The following is a 21,249-nucleotide window of genomic DNA, read 5'->3' on the forward strand; positions in this document are numbered from 1 at the left end:
AATAGGTCTAATGAATTGTAAAAAATCATAACTAATAGTTATCAATTTACTATTAATCGTAGTCATTTTACAAAAATATTCAATGACAGTAAACCGTTTAATAATCCAAAATTGCCAAAAGATCTGTTTTAATTTATTCCCAAATTAGTGAGTATTTTAAATTCATAGTTCATAAATGTTATTTTCTAAAAACTTGGGGCAATTGTGTCATTATTTTTTGATTGTGGTCCTACAAATGTTATTCACGATTACTGCTCCAAATTTTAAAATGACAAAAATAATTTTTAACCCAATAACCGAAAAATGGTCATAGTTTCACCAAAGCTCTAAAGGCTCATAATTACGTGTTATCTTTTTGTCTAATTTTTTTCATAGTTACGATAAAAACTACACACCCTGTTCCCGACTTGACGTTGAATTCTGTAATACCCTATACAAATATATCAAAACACGATAATTTTTTTACAAAGCGACTGTACATTTAGTGAGAATTTTTTAAAATTTTGAAATCATGTTAGAAGACTTTCTTCTAACAAACCGATACAGTTTAGGAAAGCGTCCACATATTTGCCAACGTATTACTTACGCATAAAATTTGTTTATAAATACTAATAGCAAATATATATCTAATTTCTAATTTATCATTGGCATAAAAATTTCCCATAGTTTACAAACATATGTAAATCTATGACTTAATATTTAGAAGCCCACTAGCGGTTCTAAATTCATTAGGCAAACAAATTCGTGCTAAAATAATAATATAAACGATTACATACTATTTGGTGCATGCGATTGGACGATCACAATAGATTAGAAAATACACAAAACACACAACATAATCAAATACGTGCCAAAATGCTCACTAATGCTAATATAAAACCAATACATGCAAATATATTTTGTTTAAAAATGCTAGAACACAAAAAAAAATATCTGATTATCCTAAGTGAAAAATTAAAAATATTTTTTTGTGCGGCAGATGCTTCTTTTCAAACAAGTTTCAATTGCTTTAAGATCTGAAAACGTTTTCTAAGATACTATATAAAAAAATTGCAGAGATGTCTAGATAATACTATATACTTTCAAATCTAAAATAAATACTACAGATTATAATTCTATCTACCATACACGAAGTGCTTAAAATAACCAACCCAAAACCGCAATAAACTACAAATATGTGATAAAAACGCGTGCCAAAATACTAAAATTTTCAATAAGTTAGTGACGTGATAAAAATAAAATATAATTAAAAAGTTGTTACTTGAGCCAGCCTGGTTATGGTTTCGTCTGCCAATTATCCTCTGAACTGTCGTTAGCTTTATCTTTAAAATTATTTGTTCAAGAAAAACTTTCAATTAGATGAGTGGTGCTTCATTTGTCGTTTATTATTCTTAAGCTAAAGCATTTGACTCCATCATAGTAAGGTTGATTAATTTACTTCGCCAGTTGAAAATGTTAAACCAAAATCCCAAATACCAAATATCGAGATTCACGTTGTTAGATATATAGAAAAAATTAATAATCTAGCTATTATTTCTATGTAAAACTTAGACAAAACTAACTTGATTATATACCAATATTAATTTAATTTAATTACAAACAATACCTATATAAATATATAAGTTCAGTATTTTAAAGTTAGTCCACTTTGAAAACAAATAATCAACATTTTTCATTGCTCTTAAAGTAGATACCGCCGGAAGGCTTTGATCGACTTTTATTTCTCGACATAATTACTGGTTTTATTTAATTTGCAATTAAAACTACTAAGAGTTAGTAAATAATACTACATAAATAGTTCCAGTTTATAAAAATTTTATAATGAGATCCAATAGCAAAACTCTTACTTTTGAAAATATAAATTAAAGGAGACTCGTAAAAATTTATCACATACATAACAGCATAGAAAAAACTGTTGATATATAATATTAAATTCATATGTAAGTTATAATACCATGCGATAACGAAGTATGTGTTTAATCAATAAATACGCGAACGATTTTTTCATTTAACAGGGAGTGATGTGGCAACACAAGTTGGCCATTGGTGGTGCGGAATTCGAAAGGCTTGAGAAAATTTGAAAACGTTCAGTAATTTTAATACAGTTATATACACTTCAAATAAATTAATTTTTGGATAATTACTTTTTACAACATTGGTTCTATTTATTAGACACCATAGCGTGAATCTATGAATTTTAAAAGAACTTTATGACGATTACAACCAGTCTAAATGGGAAACTGAAGTACGATCCTGATAAAGAGAGTTGACAGAATGAAATCAGAATCTAAATCAATTATTCAGAGCGGTTGCGACTTGTTTTTGAATCAGTGTTAAGTTAATGGAACTTTCAGGTATTCATTCTCGAGAAAGCAAATATCCAAATGGTGGAAGGAATATAAACAAGTTAGTCATGCTAAAGTTTGCTTTATTACTAGAAACTCAACTATAACAAATGGAATAAATATTAAATTAGATTTTCTTGCCCCGTTAATTTTGAAATGTTTTCTTTGTTATTAGGAATTGTTAATGCATCTTTGTTAAGATGTAAATGTATTACAAGAGTGTGAAATTTGATGGAATGATATGCTTTAACTACTTGCTGTTAGATCTAATATTATGATGGTTATAATTAATTATGTTAGTCTTAGCAAAAGTTAGTAAGATTTTTTTGTTTAAATATAAGAAATGTGTTAAATTATTAGTCATACATCATACATTTAAGGTTAATATCTGTACAAAATTTTTGTAGTATTTATTTATAATTTATCCAAATCATTTGAAATATATATACAAATTTCTATTTAATAAATATGACTTCATTTTAATATATTCAAAAAACGACAATAATTTTTAAAGCACCACTCACCCGCATCTAGAATAGTGTCACTATTTGACTCCAAATGCAAACCTCCAGGCTGACTTTGCTCAACTCCATCTACTTCATTTTCTAAGTTACCTAACGCTCCCGTCGTTTTGCAGCCAAACCACCAATGACCAGCATTTCTTGGGAATGCTGGGTCTGCGGCATCCACCTTTGGTAAAAGACAAGAATCAGAAATTAAATTCATGTAAAATAATTACATATAAACCTCAGTTCGGAAGCAATTTTTCACAAAAATCAATGTGTTTTAAAAATTCAACATTTGCTTTATATTTATTTCCTTAATCAATCTATTATAGATCTTAACCAAATGGTACTTACGGAGAATGTCCTGTCATTAAATCTATAATATTGACCATTTTTGAAGAAGTATGTGTATCCATTCGTATATTGAAGAGCGGCATCTAAATTATCTGGTACACCTTCCCAATTAGCAATTGGTTTAGGATAAGTTGCCTTTACCGGTGGCCTTTGCGTAGGATCGAATCTCCAGAACTTCGTTCCTGGAAATATGAGTTCAAGTTTAGAAAAATTTCCAAGAAAATTATATAATAATACATCATTAAGAAGTAAATTACCCCAAATACATTGTATCAATGGAAAAACAAGCCAAACGTGATAAAATGTTCACTATATTAAGGGGGTATTCTAGTGTAGAGCGATGAATTTTAGGTCATTTTTAAAGTGTCGTAAAAGAAAGCAATGAATGTTTTTACTATCCATTTTATACCACTTGTTTGTTAATATTATTAAAATACAACAATTAAAAAATGAAAATGTTGAAAATTGTAAAAACTGGCAGCTGATAAAGTGGGTGGTCTCAAAAAAATGGCACCTCAATCTTGACATGATATGATTTCAGCCCTCCTAGCCATTGGAAATGCAAAAAATAAACAGATTATTAATCTACAATGATGTCGCGATCGCCCAATTTTTTTTCACAAATTGGCGACTGTTTGAAAAAAAAGTGTTTTTTTACTATTTTTTGAGTTTCTCGAATTTTTTAAAATAGTAAAAAATTGGAATTTGGGGATAATCCTAGTTCGGGATATAGATAGGTCTATAAACAAGACTCTCTGAACTTTCAAGTAAATCGGTCGATTCAAACTCGGGAAATCGTGTCAACAGTATTGAAAAGTCTGTACTGAGAAAAACGCATTTAAAGTTTTGCGTCAAGCCAAACCAGTATGGGGACTGAGTAAGTAAAATGCCTATATCTCCGAAAATAATTCAAATTTTTAAAAACCTTCTCGTACCCATATTCTTAGATAGTTAAACTTTGAAAATATGCAATAAAAAAAACGATTTTTTTGAATTTCTACACTAGAATAACCCCTTAATCAATGATTATTTAATTAATTTTAGTTGCGTTCAAGATTATTTTTGAGGACTTGAGAACTTTAAAAATTTATATTTTTAAAATTCTTTTGTCATGATAGTAGTAAAATCGAGTTCTATGTATCCAGCCGTCTAGTCTACTGGTAAAACAATATACCTTCCGCACCCAAGAATAAACTATCTATCCCAATCAACAAAAATATTCTTCTGTTGTTCATTACTACAATCTGTGAAAATGATTCACAGGATTTAACTAAAAGCCATCAGTTTCTTATATTCCACATAGTTCCATTGATCTACGAAGTTCTTAAATCCGCGGACTCACTTACCTTTGTAGAAGTAAATCTTGCCGTTACCGCTCCAGACTAATGCGGCATCGACATTATCTGGAATGCCAGTAAATCCATCTGATATTTCTTTGGGATAAGCGCCATCCATCCGTTTATCCGCATATCTCCAATACTGAGTTCCTTTGAAGAAGTATGTTTTGCCGTTTTTGTAGGTAAACGCAGCGTCTATATGACCCGGTAGGCCACGCCAAGTGTCGGATATCCTTTTAGGATAACCCACTTCGACACCGTCCTCGGTCAATCTGGGTAAAGATAATTCACACATTAATATCTTCAATACGGAAAAATATTATATGTGCAATTTGGTTCATTAAAATCTATACAATCTGATGATGATCTAACTTTGGTACAGAAAAACGAATTTATCAATAACTTACTTCCAATAATTTTCTCCCTTGAAAACAAAAGTATCACCACTTGCAGAATTGAACAATGCGTCAATTTTAGGATCTGTACAAAGTACTGAATTTTTCTTGTCGGTTGGTCGCAATGTTGTAGGTGCTGCAGCTGCTGGACGTTTTGGTGCCAGTTTTGATTTCTTTCCATAAAGAGCCTGAAATGGTAAATGACTATTAATATCATAATTAAATCGAAGAGAATTTTTCTTATAGGCATTCTTGAGAAACACTTATGTGAGTTGTGGTGAACTTTAATACCTTAATCGCCACGATATAATCACAAAAATATTCACGTCCATGATAACTTTATTAGATAATTTAGTTAAAATATACTAAGAAAACGTGATGTATCAAAGAAAAAAAAAACTCTGGAAAAAATTTCTGGAAATGCACAATTTCTCGCGCCAAGCCAAGAAATTTTCAGATATATGTCTGTTATGGTTTATGTAGAATTCTTAGCGTCGGACAAATATGACTGTCATGGAATTAACGTGTTGAAGTAAATTCATCTGAATAATTTTGAATTACAGTAGAACCTCGATTAACCGGACTAATTGTTGTCGATAGGCATTCGGATAATCCATTGTATGAAGCATAATGCACATATATATTTTCTTAGATCATATTACATACATATACTGAATTGCAGCATAAATCGTGCGAAAATTCGAATTATAGGTATGTACATATACATACATAAATACTGTCGCGGTTAGTAGTTCGGATAATCGCAAATCCGTATAACTGAGGTCCGAATAATCGAGGTTCTACTGTGTTTCAAGAAGACAATAAAAATATTACGTATAGTGTCATTAATTACTACTGCTTTGAATATTCTAAATATATTTGAGAATACAAGAAGAAACTTGTTTCATGTATGTTGGATGCGGTAGTAAAGATACTTGCAAATAGTTTTCGTATTTTATGGCCAGACTTATAAATTCTCTTAGAAGATAAGGCTGCCATATAGCAAGAAAATTTCTAGAGTTTATTAGTATTGCTTTTGAAATAAAAATTTAGTATCAAAACTCATGGCCAAAATGAATTTTTATAATCAACCGAGATGAACTTCGATCATAAACTGTGCAGCAGGAACAGTAGTATACTAACTTTGTGATATTAACGATAAGATTTTATTGTTGCACTAGATGTAAATGAACAATCAATTTTCATTAAATTATAATCTGACATAGTGATTGCCAAAATGATCCACATGTAGATCCTCAGGGGTCCAATTCACGAAATTAAAATGGGGATTCACGGTAGTGGATCACGTTAATACCTAAATAATAATAAGTCGTGTAGTAATATAACTAAAAAGTAATTACAAATTTAGTTTTTTTTTTCTAAAGATGTGTAAGTTGTAGCATAAGTGGTTAGAGGGCGTCCATTAATCACGTGAGCGAGTTTTTAAGAATTTTTGGACTCCCCCTCCCCTTGGTGATACATGGTGATATTCAAAATTACCACCCCCACCAAACATCGCATGTATTTTTAGTTACGTGAAAAAACTGTAAAAGTTTTGTTTTTTTTCGAAAATGTTTGAACTTAAAAAAAAATTGTTAAAAAATAAATACACGTAATATCTTACTATATCCATTCCTCCCCCACGCGTGATATTTCGTGATTTCTTATCAAAACCCACCCTCTCCCTAAAAACCTCACGTGATTAATGGCCACAATAGAGTACAACGTAGAGATGACATCATTTGCTTTGAGATGTGAGTTTAAACCTTACAAAATCGTTTCCAAATGTTGATAGTTGAACATTATTAATAAACTAAAGAACAGTAAGAAATTAAAAAAATCCATATCAGTTGAATAGGTGGTTCATAACAAAGCCCAAGGAATCCACGACATAAATAATTTGGAAACCTATGATCTAACATACTATATTGTGCATTTATACAGTTATGCATTCATTTCATTTCAAATTTGACACCTATGTGTAGTATAATAGGTATCAAAGCCGAAGTTGTTTCACCTCGAAGTTAAGTGCGAGTCAAACTTACTTGAATTCCCATAATATCATCGCTGTCCAGTTCAAACGATGGTTCATATCCGCGATAGAATGGGGCCATCAGGGCACTTCTCACATCGGAGTGACTCAGACCGAGCGAATGACCAAATTCATGTGCGGCCACTTGAAACAAGTTGGTCCCGGTAAAACTTTTAATGCTCCACTTCTCTGCATCGTCGAAATGTGCATCTCCGCCGTACACCTACGAAACAGATCTGATTTATTAGGCGATCTAAAGTTTTTATGACATTTCAACGGTGATAAAGTACGTTCACGAACTTAGAATTGGCACTCATACGAAACATTTACAGATGATTTAGCGTGAAAGCATGAATTTTTTATAAACACATCTAGCAAAGTTTAGAGGTAACAAAAATAACATAACAGTTATTATTTATACATGCATTTTCAACCGGTAAAAGAAAAAAATATGACTGTGCAATATAAATATCTACTATCATAATTATATTAAATGTTTCAAATTTTGAGAGGTAGTTTTATGTTAACTAAATTTTCTATTTTATCTATGTTGATCTATGTATGAATATTCTCAAAAATAAATATTATAGAAATAAAAAAATTAAAAATAAATTAGAATATTTTTTGTGAGTCAAACATTTTTTTTTAGTTTTAATTATACAGTAATTTTTACACCTGCCTGAAATCGATAAACAGTAACACTGCATGAAAAATTTGCTCTAAAAATACAAAATCTTCTGATCATCATCAGAGTTTTTGAAAATTGACAAATGTTAATATAGCATAAATATCTTTATACGTCAACTATTAGTAAAAAAGACATATGTTCCTTAAACTTCCCCATACTGCCTCATTTTTAACAACAATCAAAAATAATCATCATATAAGCTGTTGTGCTCAGTTTTCTTATTTTGTGCTGTATTTAGGTGGAAACTCAATGGTTAATCGATCTATATTATCATATATTATATTATATACTTGATTAGATAAATCAATGCTCAAGAAAACTATTTTCAATTGGAAAGATTTTTTGCACCTTTATTTCTAAGCAAAAATAACTAGTGGTGCGCATGGCATCTAGCCTTAAGCAAATTGCTGAAACTTCCCGTACCAATTATTATTATTTTTATTAAAACGATTAACATTTTTGAAAAAAAAATTACTTCGAAAAAATTCGATTTTTGAGAAAATAGGAATTTGACAACAAATTACATTTTTTGAAAATAAATGTTTACTTTATTTTGACATATTTTGGAAATTCTGAACTTTTTTTCAAAGCAATCGTACTGCTTTAACTGCATAGAGACAAAATGTCAAAGCGCGTAAGCGCTGCGTCGCCGTCTAACGAATATCATTGGTACGGATGGAATATAAACATACAATAGGAATGCAAACAAAATTTATAATTATTGTTAAAATCTCTATAAAATGTCTGATAATTTGATGTGCATATGACTAATGATCATTTTTGACCGCCAAATGGCATTTTTTTTTACTTTTTTTATTAGATCTCCGAAACCGCTAGACCTGCCTTTATGAAAATTTGATCAGTTCTTCATCTTGTCAATACAAGTAAAATGTTTTTGGAATTATTAAAATCGGACGCTCCGTTCTCTTGAAAACTGAGTTACCGTTTTTGGCACTTTTTGCCCCGTATCTTCGGAACGGCTGAACCTGCCTTTGCCAAAAACTAATCAGCACGTCTCTTTATCAATATGAATCGAATGTTTTTCGAATTATTTAAATCGGTTGATGGGTGTTCCCGAAATCGTCGACAAAAATGTGTATCCGCACATACATACACACAGGCACACACACACATACATCCATTTTTTCTAAGGTTTTGACATACCTTATAAAACTTTGAATCGTAAAGTATATAAAAATTTTCATTTTCGATTTTTTTGCGATTACTATAACTTGCTCTACGTGAAGTTAAATATTACTACTGCCTGATATCAGGTAGTTAAATAATTTAATTAAACTTTATAATTTATCAATTTTTAAATTACTATCTATTTAAGGTTTTCACGCTTTTTGTTTTTTTTTTCATTTTATATGATATCCTTCAATTTTAACCCCTAGCTAATTACTGAAATATTTTTTAAATTTGTAAATGCACGTTATTTTTTGAGTCATTTTGCAAATCAGTAGATACAAAATCCATAATACTATTATATATATACATATATATATATATATATATATATAATACATATATATATATATATATTTAAAACAATCACAAATTCACAGCCAAATATACGGACAAAAATAAATGTTTCATAAATCTTTTTTCTTGTGTGGGTAACAAAAAAGCTCCAGAATCATTTCCAAATGTCTAGTATATAATTTATGAGCAGTCAAATTTGTCAATCAATCTTTAATTTGATTTTGCTCAATTATTATAATAAACTAAAGCTAATCTTGTTTAAAATCTCACGAAAATAAAATAATTTCTATCGCAGATATATAGAAAAATGAACTCTTCAAACCATCACATTTCACCTTGTTAAAACCATTTCCTAGTGGCACTTTACATAAAACCAGCGTTTAACGAAACTATAGTACATTCCCCTTATACTTACTGGGAAATAAGCATGTGCCAAAGTGCCTCCTGGCCCATCAAAAGGATCACCGTCGCCGTGTTCTCCTTTCTCGAATCTGATTTCAATATGCACTTGTCCTGATCGCGGCGTAAATGTCAGATCGGTGTGTTGACTCCATACGGCGAAAGCTCGTGCGATCTCGGCGTCGACTTGAGCCCGGTCCAGTTTTCTGGGGTATTTGCTTATCTTGTACGATAGATCTTTCACTCGCCATCTACTTCCTGAGGAAGAGGATATTGAGAGAATATTAATAATTATATAGTATTTAGATTCAAATTTGTGAAACGTTTGCAAAATATAGCATATATAAAAATAGATATAATCTATATATATTATAAACAACTGTAATTAATAAAATCATTTCGTATTTTAGAATTGAACAAGATGATTTTAAGAACATTAAGGTTTTGTTTAAACACAAAAATATAATATTAGGATCGTCTTGAATATGGATGTTTTCGAATGTCCTTGCTCTTAGAGTCTCAAATGCTTCCAAATTGTTAAAAAAAAATCTAAAAATTTTAGCTTTTAATATTAACATCAAGATAGTCCGCACTCCAACCAAAGTTTCTTGATTCTTCTTCTTAAGTAATGCTTATGAAGAAGAACCAAGAAACTTAACTTATATACTTAATAAGTATATACGTATTTTATAAAATTTATCAAATTTCTGTTGTAATTTTTTATTTATAATCAAAATAAGCAAATACAATGTTATCCTCAAAAATTTTGATACATTTGTCGCTAAGTTATAAAATTCTAAAAAACAAATGGAATTCTACCCATGTTATTTCCATAAGAAACTTTGGTTGGAGTTTCTGAAACTTTGTTTTTATCAATTTGGAAGCATTTGAGCCTCTGGAAGCAAAGAAATTTAAAAAAATATCTTAATTAAATACATGAATGCACGTATGTGTTCCTGTGGGTATGTCTATAATCTATGCACTTAAAAATTGTACACACAATTGCCGTGAAAATTTAGGAACCAATTAAGAATCATCAAGGATGATTATGATGATGGATGATGGATAATTTTGCATATTTTTATTAAAACCAAGTGGTTGGCCACACCAAAGATATTTTATTTTTTTAGTCCAATTTTTATTGATTTATTTTGTTATAATGCGCACATATATAGAAAACATACCCTAAAATTTTCACCATTCTACGACAAACCCCTTTTCGAAAAATTATTATAGTGAAACTTTGACAGAGTTATACGTGATCAATGTGGGATATATCACGTATATAACAATAATGTCAGGATGAAAAATTAATGAATTACTGCAAAAATGCGGAACTACTATTTACCATCTTTTCAACAACCGTGGGCACTTTGATTAAAATAAGTCTAGGAGTTAAAAAAATATAAACCTCAAGTTATTGTACTCTAAAAACATATTTGTAATTATCAATGAAAAATGCAGGTATCTATGTGAGAAATAAGATTCTTCAAGGCGTTTTTCAAAGTTTTATATTCTAAAAAATAATTATTTCGAAGTTGCAGAACTACTATTTAACATTCTATCAACAACCGTTGGCTCTGTGATTGAAATAAATCTAGAGGTTAAAAAAATATCAAGTTATATATTGTACCCTGAAAACATATTCAACAAATAATGCAGGTATCTATGTGAAAAACGACTTTTCAAGACGTTCTTCAAAGTGTTACATTTTTGCCCTTATGAAAAGCTCGGCATTAGAACTTTCGGTAGCTGTAAAAATTGTTGGCATAGTTACTAGAATAAAATTGTGCAAACTGAAAATGATTTGCCAAAATAATTCTCGACTAACACTATATATTCAACTTTTACACTGAAGTTGTTTGTTACTTATATGATCGTATCAGGCGCATTTTAATATACGAGTAAGATATGTTTTGAAATATAGATAACGATATGTTTCAGAATTAATCTCTTAATTTTTACAACATCGACCAAAATAGTATATGACAAAAAGCAGTTCAATAAACCACATTATGTGAGAATCGTACCAGGCGAATTTTAATACAACATTATGTACGAGTGAAATATGTATTTAAAATATGGACAACTATAACGAAACTGATTTAATTTAAAATTAATAAAGTATTTTTTTTACAACATCGATCAAAATAGTTTATGGCGCAAAGCAGTTCAATTCAACAGAACATTCTGCGAAATATCATTATAAATCTCAAGTGTTTCATTTTTTATGTTATCTTCATTGGAAAAAATCCAATTAATTAAGTATCAATGGTAAAAACGCGCAATTAAATTAGGTATTTGATATAAAATATAAATGTATAACATAAATAAACATTATATATGATGGTTCTTTGTGTGCAAACTATCGTAATCATTTCAAATATTTGGAGGCAATCCATCATCTGGTAGCCAATTCTTATTTATGATGTTTCACTGGAGATACATCTTTTCAATATGAGATATTTTTATTAACTAATTACACTAGCACTATCTAACGACAACTATCTCAATCAATAAATCAGTCACAATATGATGAATCATGGAAACTCGTCATCCATCATAAGGCACGTAAGCCGGAATCTTATTGTTTTGGGATGAAAGATATATATGTGTATATAGATGTCAAATTTATATTACTATTAATATATATGATAGTAATAAAAATTATTTTTCGATCTATAGTAATATAAATTATAATAATATAAACATATGTCTTTGCCAAGCTGCTTAATTAAATATCACATTTATTTGAAAATCAATCGAGCTATTTTGTAGCAATTTTTTTATAGAATTGTATAATTACATTTAATTGTTGTTTTCGATGACTGGTAGATACACGGCAAAAAGTTAATTATTTTAGCACACTCTGTGTCTAATATCAGCCAACTGAATTAAAAGTATACAGGTGTTCAAAATTTAGCTAGGAGGTAAAACTTACATATTGCATTGAAATTTGGATCTTCTTTCATTTGAGTCAATTGCATCATTTATATTAAATCCATAATCCAATTTTCCATCAAATATTTTGTAAAAATTAGTATTCTGAACATTTGTTTTTAATATTAAAAAAGGGCGGTAGTCTTGAAACATTTATAAAGGTGAAATGCAGGTAAATAAATAAAAGGGCAGTTGGATAATTTAACCATTTCTCCTTGCTGGAAAATGGTACATTGATAATTTAAAAAGGTTTTCATTGCCATTCTGGTAATCATATATGTAGATTCAATCGTAGGTTTATTTTTATTATTCAATATAAATAATAAAAGCATAACCCATCGTTTTTCATGAGTAATGTTAAATGTTCGACGTAGGTGTCATTCATGGAATCATAAGTGTGGTTTTACGTTTACTACAAAGTAGCAGACACCTACAGAACGTGAATCACCTTACACACATTTTAAAAGCGATAAGTTTAAGAAAGTGATTCACCGCAAAAATTTTAAGAATTAGAAGAGTAACTGTCTGGTAAAGATATACGCATAAAGATCAACTTAGTTTTGAATGGAATGAATTAAAGGCTCTATTTTCTGATGCGTTACCATGGCAACCGTATGTTACGGTTCTTTTATCACGTAAATTGGTAGTAAAAACTGTCAATACGCATTATTAATAATTTACCATTATTATAGCCTACATCACTTCATACATATTACTTAAGCAAAATTATTATTTCTTTAACAATTATATAAAAATTCAATACCACCATATATGATGCTTGATCCTTTATTACGATATGCATATTCATAAGATTTCACAAAGATTTTTTAGTTTCTTGATGAAGGCACGTTCAACAGTTGACTTATATCGTTTACTGTTTACTAAATAATGATATGTTCGACGATTGCCATCATGCAAATTAGTGTCAACCTTGCACTTTATCACACTAACGAGATCTTTTTGCTGGTTTCGATTATGTGCTGTGCATGATGTTTGAACAGCCATCGTTCGGTAGTAATATTATGTTCAAAACAAGTTAATTATAAAAATTAATACATGGTTAAAAAACTTATCTAACAACTTTGTCAGGTGTGGGTTCGTACCTGTGGTTCCAATCGGGAACAAGATTTAGTTAATGCTTGTATTATTTGTACAATTTTTTGGAATATAAATAAAACTAAAATTAAACTAAATTATTTGAATCATTATATCTTGAAAATTTTGTCTTATAAAAAATCTTAATCTTAATTTTACAAGTTAATGGCCATGTCAGTCATATGTGTTTGGCGCTAAGAAATTTTATATGAGCCATACATGTATGTTTGAAACAGCTCATGTAAAACTTCTTAGAAGATATTTTGTTTATTATATCCAAATCTCTCTTTTGACCAATCTCTTTTTACTAGAAATCATACCCTCTCATTTATCAAATGGACGTAAAATCTGTAATACTCCATGAATGTACTAAGTCAAATTACTATAGATTTTTTTCCTTTGAAGATTGTGATTGAATATATTTAAGTAATTGTTGTTTACGATATTTAGAGGAAGTCCTACCACTACAACACATCTTTTCTATTGAATTTCCGGATTGTAATTCCGTTAGCAAATTACTGAAGGTCAATTATCTAATGTGCGTACACACATGTAAATAGTATTTTCAGAGAAATCTATGTGTGTAATACACCAGTGGTTCATAATATATCAGAAATATATTTTAGATTTAAATATAAATAATTTGCTAGAATTAAAAATGTCACAAGGTCCAATCCAACCCATATGCGGGGTAAAAAAGGATAGCTAAGGGCAAAAAGATCAACTAATTTATTTTTAACTTCAAAGAGGTTTTACCAAATAATAGTTACATTATTTAATCAGAGCGATGCAGTTTAATTATTAGCTTAAAAAATAAAAGTAGAAACAATAATCTAATATATATTGGTGAACAGAGAAAATAGGGGGCCAATTCTCCTTTCCTACGCTCCAATCTTCATATAAATTGGTAGTAAAACCTGTTAAAAAGCTAAATATTTGCTGTGAAGTCAGGCATTTTACCCGAAAAAGTCGCACTAACATCAAACTCACAATGTGATCATAAGTGCATCTTTCTAATGTGCTCTTGATAACACTTACGTAAAGTTAGGTTTTATATGTGAAACGCCTGATTGCACAGCAAATATATAGCATTTTGACAGTTTTTACTACCATTTTATATGAAGATAGACCATAAAATAGCGTTGCCTCTAACATTTTTATTTTATCGGAGAGTTGGCTCCTATATCTCCTATCGTTTTCGTTTTTTAGCATCTAAAGAATTATCTGACGAGCATTGATAGACATGCGGATGTCTCAGGGTATCCATAATAAAATAGTACAACGTAACACCGATCTTATTTGCAATAATGCAAGGCTGTTCGAGTGAGATAACAGCACGATCTTCCGCCGATATATATTATATATATTTCCTAAGTTTTGCGAATTCTTCCTTAAAGTTGTGCTGAATACATATCTTTTCACGGCACTGAATTCTTATATCGCACTTTTTTGGAACAATTCCAAAATAATTGAGAAACACAAACTCATCAGAATATATCCATACCGATCAATGGGAAAATGATAAATGTGTTACGATTGTTGTGCCAACTAATTCTGTAGCAGATAAGATACATCGATTTTAGAAATTTGGTAATTAGAAATATGGGATAATGGTTCTCTTTATAATAAACTGTATACATCATGTGGAATCCGCTAAGGGTACAGTTAATAATTTAATAGTGTATTTGCGTTACGTAGTTATTAAAATTATGTATTAAACTCTCCTTCGATAACTCAAGTTATTGGGTTATAATTCAAACCTTGTAGCTGTGGACTGTATTAAACACTGATTTGTTTTGTATTTGTATGTATTTGTTGCAGTTCTTATTACAATCACTAATTTGTCACTAAGTTATAATGGAAGAAGATACATTTATTTATCATTTATTACACATGTTGTTGCGCGGACTTTACTATTAGAAGTGTACAATTAGTCTCATTAAACTCTCCGTTACCCCCTCTGCCAGGGGTAGCAATTATTCCATGTAAAAGCTCAATGCCATGAAGATTATCATCTTCATGGCCAATATAAAAAAATGAAAATACGTCCGAACAAATAGTTAATAGTTTTTTGTCTATATCAGGTGTAATATACATATATCTATGATATATGTATATCACACCTGCAATTAATCAATTTTCGTTATCATTGTCGGCGATAGCTCACGGTTTGAAAAGCATTAAAGGCGCGAGGCGTGGTGGCCGCGGACGTTACGCAATTCACGTGGATTTATCGAATGAAACATGTGATCGAGTATTAGTTGTAATTTATTATCATCACTTGCAAGATTGAATTTATTCTCTTTATTAAACTTTCCATTGATTTATTGATTTAATTTCTAGCTCTGACGTTTTATATAGGAAAAACTTATTGTTCGATTTTATAGAAATATTATGTTGCACATGAATATATTTTATTGAAGAGACTCTTAGTTAATTATCAGTCTGTTTATTTATTGTACTTGCCAGCTTTGCACTTTAACAATATATAAATATTACTCATATATTTATATTGAAATTGAAATAAGATATAAGTTTATCTAAGCAGAGAGGAATGATGAGTAATATAGGTAACGGATGTAAATGTATTAAAATCTAATATGGAAAATAAATATATGCAACAATAACTTATGTATGAACTATCCCTAGTTCACGTTGTACAAGTAGAGTATTGAAATATTTTAAATAAATCAATAATATTCAATTAATTTGAGAATTAAATAATATTAACTACTTATAGTTATTGCATTATTGTGAGCAGCATTTTGCTTTAAATTCTGTATTTATTAATATCATTAATGAAATACTTAAATTTGAAGCTTTGATATCAACCTCTACCGCATAATTTATTAGAATTTGACTTAAGATTTTAGTATCAACAACTGTAATTTCTAATTCTTTCGATATTTACTAACAAGGGAAACCTCTCATTTACTCTTCTGGGATTTCAATAAAACTTCGAATGGTAATAAAGTTAATAGTCTAATCGAACACCTTAAAATATTATAGGGCTATGAAAAGAGGTTTAAATATAAAAATTAATTGAAGTTTTGAAAAATAGACCGCGCGCACTGTGTTCCATATCAATATATCTCGATAGCTCTCTATCGGCAATAATTAGTCATACAATATTATTAATTAGATGTAGTTATTAATAAAATAAGTTGTATTCCTAATTATACAAGCCTCGATATCAATCTCTAAAGTTTAGATTTTAGTTGCATTTTTTAAGATAGTTTATTATCTAATTTACTTCAATCTCAATCTTTTTATATTTATTTATTATAGGTAAAGATAACAATTACTCATGCAATTATATAATGAGCACTTGACCAACAAATTTGCGTATGCTAAAAATATTTACATAAACATTTTTCCTAATCCGTATCTAAATAAACTCAATGAAACATGAAATAGCCGGCGAACGTTTCACGCTCTACTTGCTCAACGTAGTAATCGTAATGATTTCAGAGTACAACAAAATTGATTATTATTAGGCAACTTTAAATAGATTTTTTTTATAATTTTGTAAACGTGATAAAAACTGATATCTAACAAGAATGTGTTCTATATTATTTTCTTAAATTTAATCCTACCTTGTAGAGCGTATCTCTTCGATCGCGAATCGCTGCCAAAACCAACTTTATCTTTGACTCCACATCTGGGTAGACTCATGAGTTCCATTGTTTGTTCATCCAGTTCACCTAAATAGAAATAAATAAAAATTAAATTAACAATGAACAAATTACAAACTGCGGTGCAATATGGTAATCATCATATAATGAATAAAATTATAGATGGAAACAAATATATAAGTAATAAAATTCTAGGAACCTATTAATCAACGGAATCACATCGTGCATATCATTCTTATGAATTATTAGTTAATATTTCATTCACATGATGATAAATCTGTTGATTAAACGTTATACTTCTCAAACAGACATCCATCCAGATAATAAAAATAGTAAAAAACTAAAAGATATTTCTTAAGATAATTTTAATAGATCTATACGGTTCGTATCCCAATTTGACTCATCTTCAGTGAACAAACACAAAAAAGATTAAGGGACATTAAAATAACAATAATTTTGACCATCAGGCACTAAAAAGTTCTTGCCAGAGGCAAATATATATTGTCTGAATCATACTTTGTTAAAATTTTAATCAAAACGTGTTCTTAGTGAAGAAATGAGATTTTTGAATCATTGATGTATTTTTTTATTTATAACCGATGAAATAGCAGTATTTAATTGCAAGGCTATTTTTCTTAAATTGTCATCGATATTAATATTATTATTACTCTATCATGTGGTAGCAAGAAGTACTCTGCTCTTTAAATCCCATCAAGTCAAACAAAAATATTCAAATATTGATTCACAAAATGAACAGTTATACATTCATCGCATATTTATAAACCGTTGATTATGCAAAATGACATTTGAAAGAAAGTAACATCAGTCACAAACAGAATGTAGAGTTCGTTAGCATTATGTGTTTTGAGGTCATGCGTCTGGCTATAAAATCTTCATAAGTCAAGGTTAAAAGAAAAAATATACGAAAGGATTGGCCTTGTCTCAACTATTGTCCTAATATACCGAAGTTTCCATATATGCCAAGCAACCGCAAAAAATATAAGCGTTTTGCATTTTTAGCAGGCGTTCCTCGGATGCTAAATATATTACGTTGCAATATTTGCAGTACTCATTATGTACTCTTCGCAGAATAAATAAATATGTGTATTGCTTATGAGTTTGTTTAAAACGCCAATGACAAAGTCAATTTTCAAGAAATACTACTTATTTAACACGTTAATCGCCCAAACACGATAATAATAAAAAAAATCATATGATCATGGTAACTTTATTAGATAATTTAGTTGAAAATGTATCACGAAATCTTAATGTGTCAAAACATTTTTTTTCTCAAATTCCTAGAAAAACACTATTCTTTATCACACATACATGACTCACATGGCTCTATATTAAAACTTTCTTTCTCCTTATATCAAATCGGGTAGGGTAGGACGAGGCACAAAGGTCCAATTTCACTTTGGCCAATTATAATGTGAAAATCAATTATATCACAATAAGGAAAAAAACCAAACAAACAACTATCTGACTATGTTCAGTAAAACTCCCAGATAATTCATCTTTATAGAAATGTTTTTTTCTGTTTTTTTCAAAAATTTGTCACCTGGTCCGTTTTACCCCATAGTCGTGGGTACGAGGCAGACTGGTTCAATGTTTATTTTCAATTTTGAATATATTTTACAAGATAATAGCTACATTATTCAACTAATGCAAAATATAAATTTCATGCGTGCATTTTTTACATAGATAACACTGTAAATAACCTTTATCTGTTTATTTTGTCAGAAATATTTATCAGCAGAGTTGGAATAACTATTTATCCAATCAATCTCTTGTAAAATTTCTTTTTTTAACTTAATTTACTTTGCTATTTTTTATTTTCTACATCTTTGCTAGGTAAAAGATAGAGTTAGTCCTATTTACCCCACCCGGTTGTAAGCTTTTGTAGAGATGATATAAAAACAACTGTTGAATATAACTTTAAATTATCAATAAATATTATAAAACAATTAAATAATATATACTTAATTTTTTATTAAAGTATCGTAAACTGAACAACAGTGCTCACAACCGAAAAAACTAACAACGAAAAAAAATTTAGTTATGAATTTTCAAACATTGCCGTTTTTTCCGATAGCAACGTTTTAAAAATCAAGGTGATGGACGGTTATACATCTTCATCCCTCTACTTGCAAATATTGTTTTTCTTCAAAAATTTCTTAACTTTTTAAGTTTTTGAGATATCGATGGTGGACTATTTTACCAGCGTAACTTTAAGCTCCATTCTACCCTGTACAGACATACAAAACTTTTTAGCGTCAGACACATAGGACTGACATGGCAATTAACGTGTTAAAATCATATTATATAAATAATACATAAATAAATATAATTTCCGCAAATAATCAAAATTAGTTGTCACTAAATATTACTGCACAATTTCTACTACTTCATAAGTCTTATCTCTTTTCAGAAATTGAAAATATAATGATACGATAATAATAAATTCAACTATACTTTTCAAAATAGAACGTGGAGCTTTTTATTCTGATTTTTGCAAAAATTCAAATTTTCTTCTTCTATTAAACCAGCTTAATATTTCTTTTTATTTCAATTACCAATATGATATAAAAATGTTATTAGAGTACTTTATCAAACATAACAGAAAACGTAATCAACTTTAATTAAATTTTCTATAAAGCCATTACCTGTAGCGTTGATGCCGGCGAAGCTCTGGAACTCTGAAATTGCGCTTGTCCACGTGGAGGCATCTATCAACCCTCCGCTAGAAGGGTTGCGAACCGAAGGGCTCAGATAGCCAAATTGTGCGAGGTACATCTGAAAAATGGAGATAAAAAATATTTAATATGATTTTTCGATTAACTATATAGATAATAATTAATTAAAATTATAATAATTTAATACAAAGTAAATAGTTTAATACAAAGACAAAACATAAATAAATTATATAGAATTTTCTTGCTTATTTTTCTAAATTTCATATATTTTGTTTTCACTGATCCTTCATCAAAATATGTTATAAAATTACTGTACAAACAACGGCGTAGATGAGCTTTACTTTTAGTTTATATACTATTATACATACTTTACGTTTCTATAAAAATATTTATTTGAAATTTATAGGCATCACATTGTCTGATATAAATGTGTATTTTTAAATTGATGCATTGCATTGATAACTCGATTATTTTATTAAAAAATAGGTTTTGTTCAAAAACTTCACAACCGTGGACGAAGAATGATTTACTGTATCAATATGATTTTTTATAAACTTTTTTCTACTACGGGAACTCAAAAGCAGTTTATTTCAAATTATTTTGGGAAGACGGGTCTTGCGATTTCCGAGATACCGAGAAAAAAGCTTCAAAACAAGCTTTAAAATTATGCAAGCTCATTTATATGCATAAAATGAGCAATTAATATATTTGTATTTTGTTTAAAGAACTGTATTTTTACTCAGGGTTTTGTAGCAATGTGCACAAAATAATAAATTAGAAAAACAAAGAAAATAATATTTTCTTTAGCTCTTCTATTTTGTCTATAAAATACGAATTACACCTAATAGTTACAGCATTACTAATGATACATTTGAAAATATTTAAAACAATTATAATTAATCATTGTTCGATTTTTATTGAATAATGAGTATTATTATTTTTTGAATGTTTAATTACAGCACGGGAAGTCACGGCAACTTTCCTTAAGGAGCAATCCCATCCACCACGAATTTTTTCCATTAAATGCTTTTGCATGTAATTAAATTACATTAAATTCATTTAAATGTAATAATGCTGAGATCAGTTATCTAGCTGTACTTTATATGGATAAATGTACGTAATTGTTGTTATATTTTTTTCAAATATTCAAACTTATTTCAAATATTCAAGATATGTAATTATATATACTTCTCGGTGTGCAAAAAAGTCTATAAAGCCATATCTGTTTTTCTTTCATGTAAGGTTATTATTGGTACAAAACTATTCAATTGATACAACGATGAAAAATTTTTTGCTTTAATTATTTTTAATAAAAATATTAAAATACAAGGTAATCGGGTCA

At 29.2% G+C, this 21,249-nt stretch overlaps 1 protein-coding gene across 1 annotated transcript; it reads right to left on the bottom strand.

The window, feature by feature from the left end:
• Window positions 1-2,726: 2,726 nt before the first annotated feature.
• Window positions 2,727-20,007, bottom strand: LOC113371077 (matrix metalloproteinase-14-like). The gene is made up of 9 exons (XM_026611724.1): window positions 19,878-20,007; window positions 17,173-17,280; window positions 9,558-9,799; window positions 6,983-7,192; window positions 4,950-5,125; window positions 4,552-4,814; window positions 3,206-3,387; window positions 2,830-3,035; window positions 2,727-2,733 (listed from the first exon to the last, which is right to left on the bottom strand). Exons 1-9 carry the CDS (start codon window positions 20,005-20,007, stop codon window positions 2,727-2,729), a joined length of 1,524 nt encoding a protein of 507 aa, XP_026467509.1.
• Between the last annotated feature and the right edge of the window lie 1,242 nt (window positions 20,008-21,249).

The sequence above is a fragment of the Ctenocephalides felis genome, unplaced genomic scaffold, assembly GCF_003426905.1.
Source record: "Ctenocephalides felis isolate EL2017-DRISC unplaced genomic scaffold, ASM342690v1 CF-g0.4_SCAFFOLD_01492, whole genome shotgun sequence".
NCBI lineage: Eukaryota > Metazoa > Arthropoda > Insecta > Siphonaptera > Pulicidae > Ctenocephalides > Ctenocephalides felis.

Excerpts from the sequence above, each read along its gene's own strand:
- LOC113371077 (XM_026611724.1), bottom strand. The coding sequence starts at position 20,007 with ATGTACCTCGCACAATTTGGCTATCTGAGCCCTTCGGTTCGCAACCCT. Across the intron at positions 17,281-19,877 it reads CGCCGGCATCAACGCTACAG|GTGAACTGGATGAACAAACA; the intron begins GTAATGGCTTTA and ends ATTTCTATTTAG. Across the intron at positions 7,193-9,557 it reads TGGCACATGCTTATTTCCCA|GTGTACGGCGGAGATGCACA; the intron begins GTAAGTATAAGG and ends TCTGTTTCGTAG.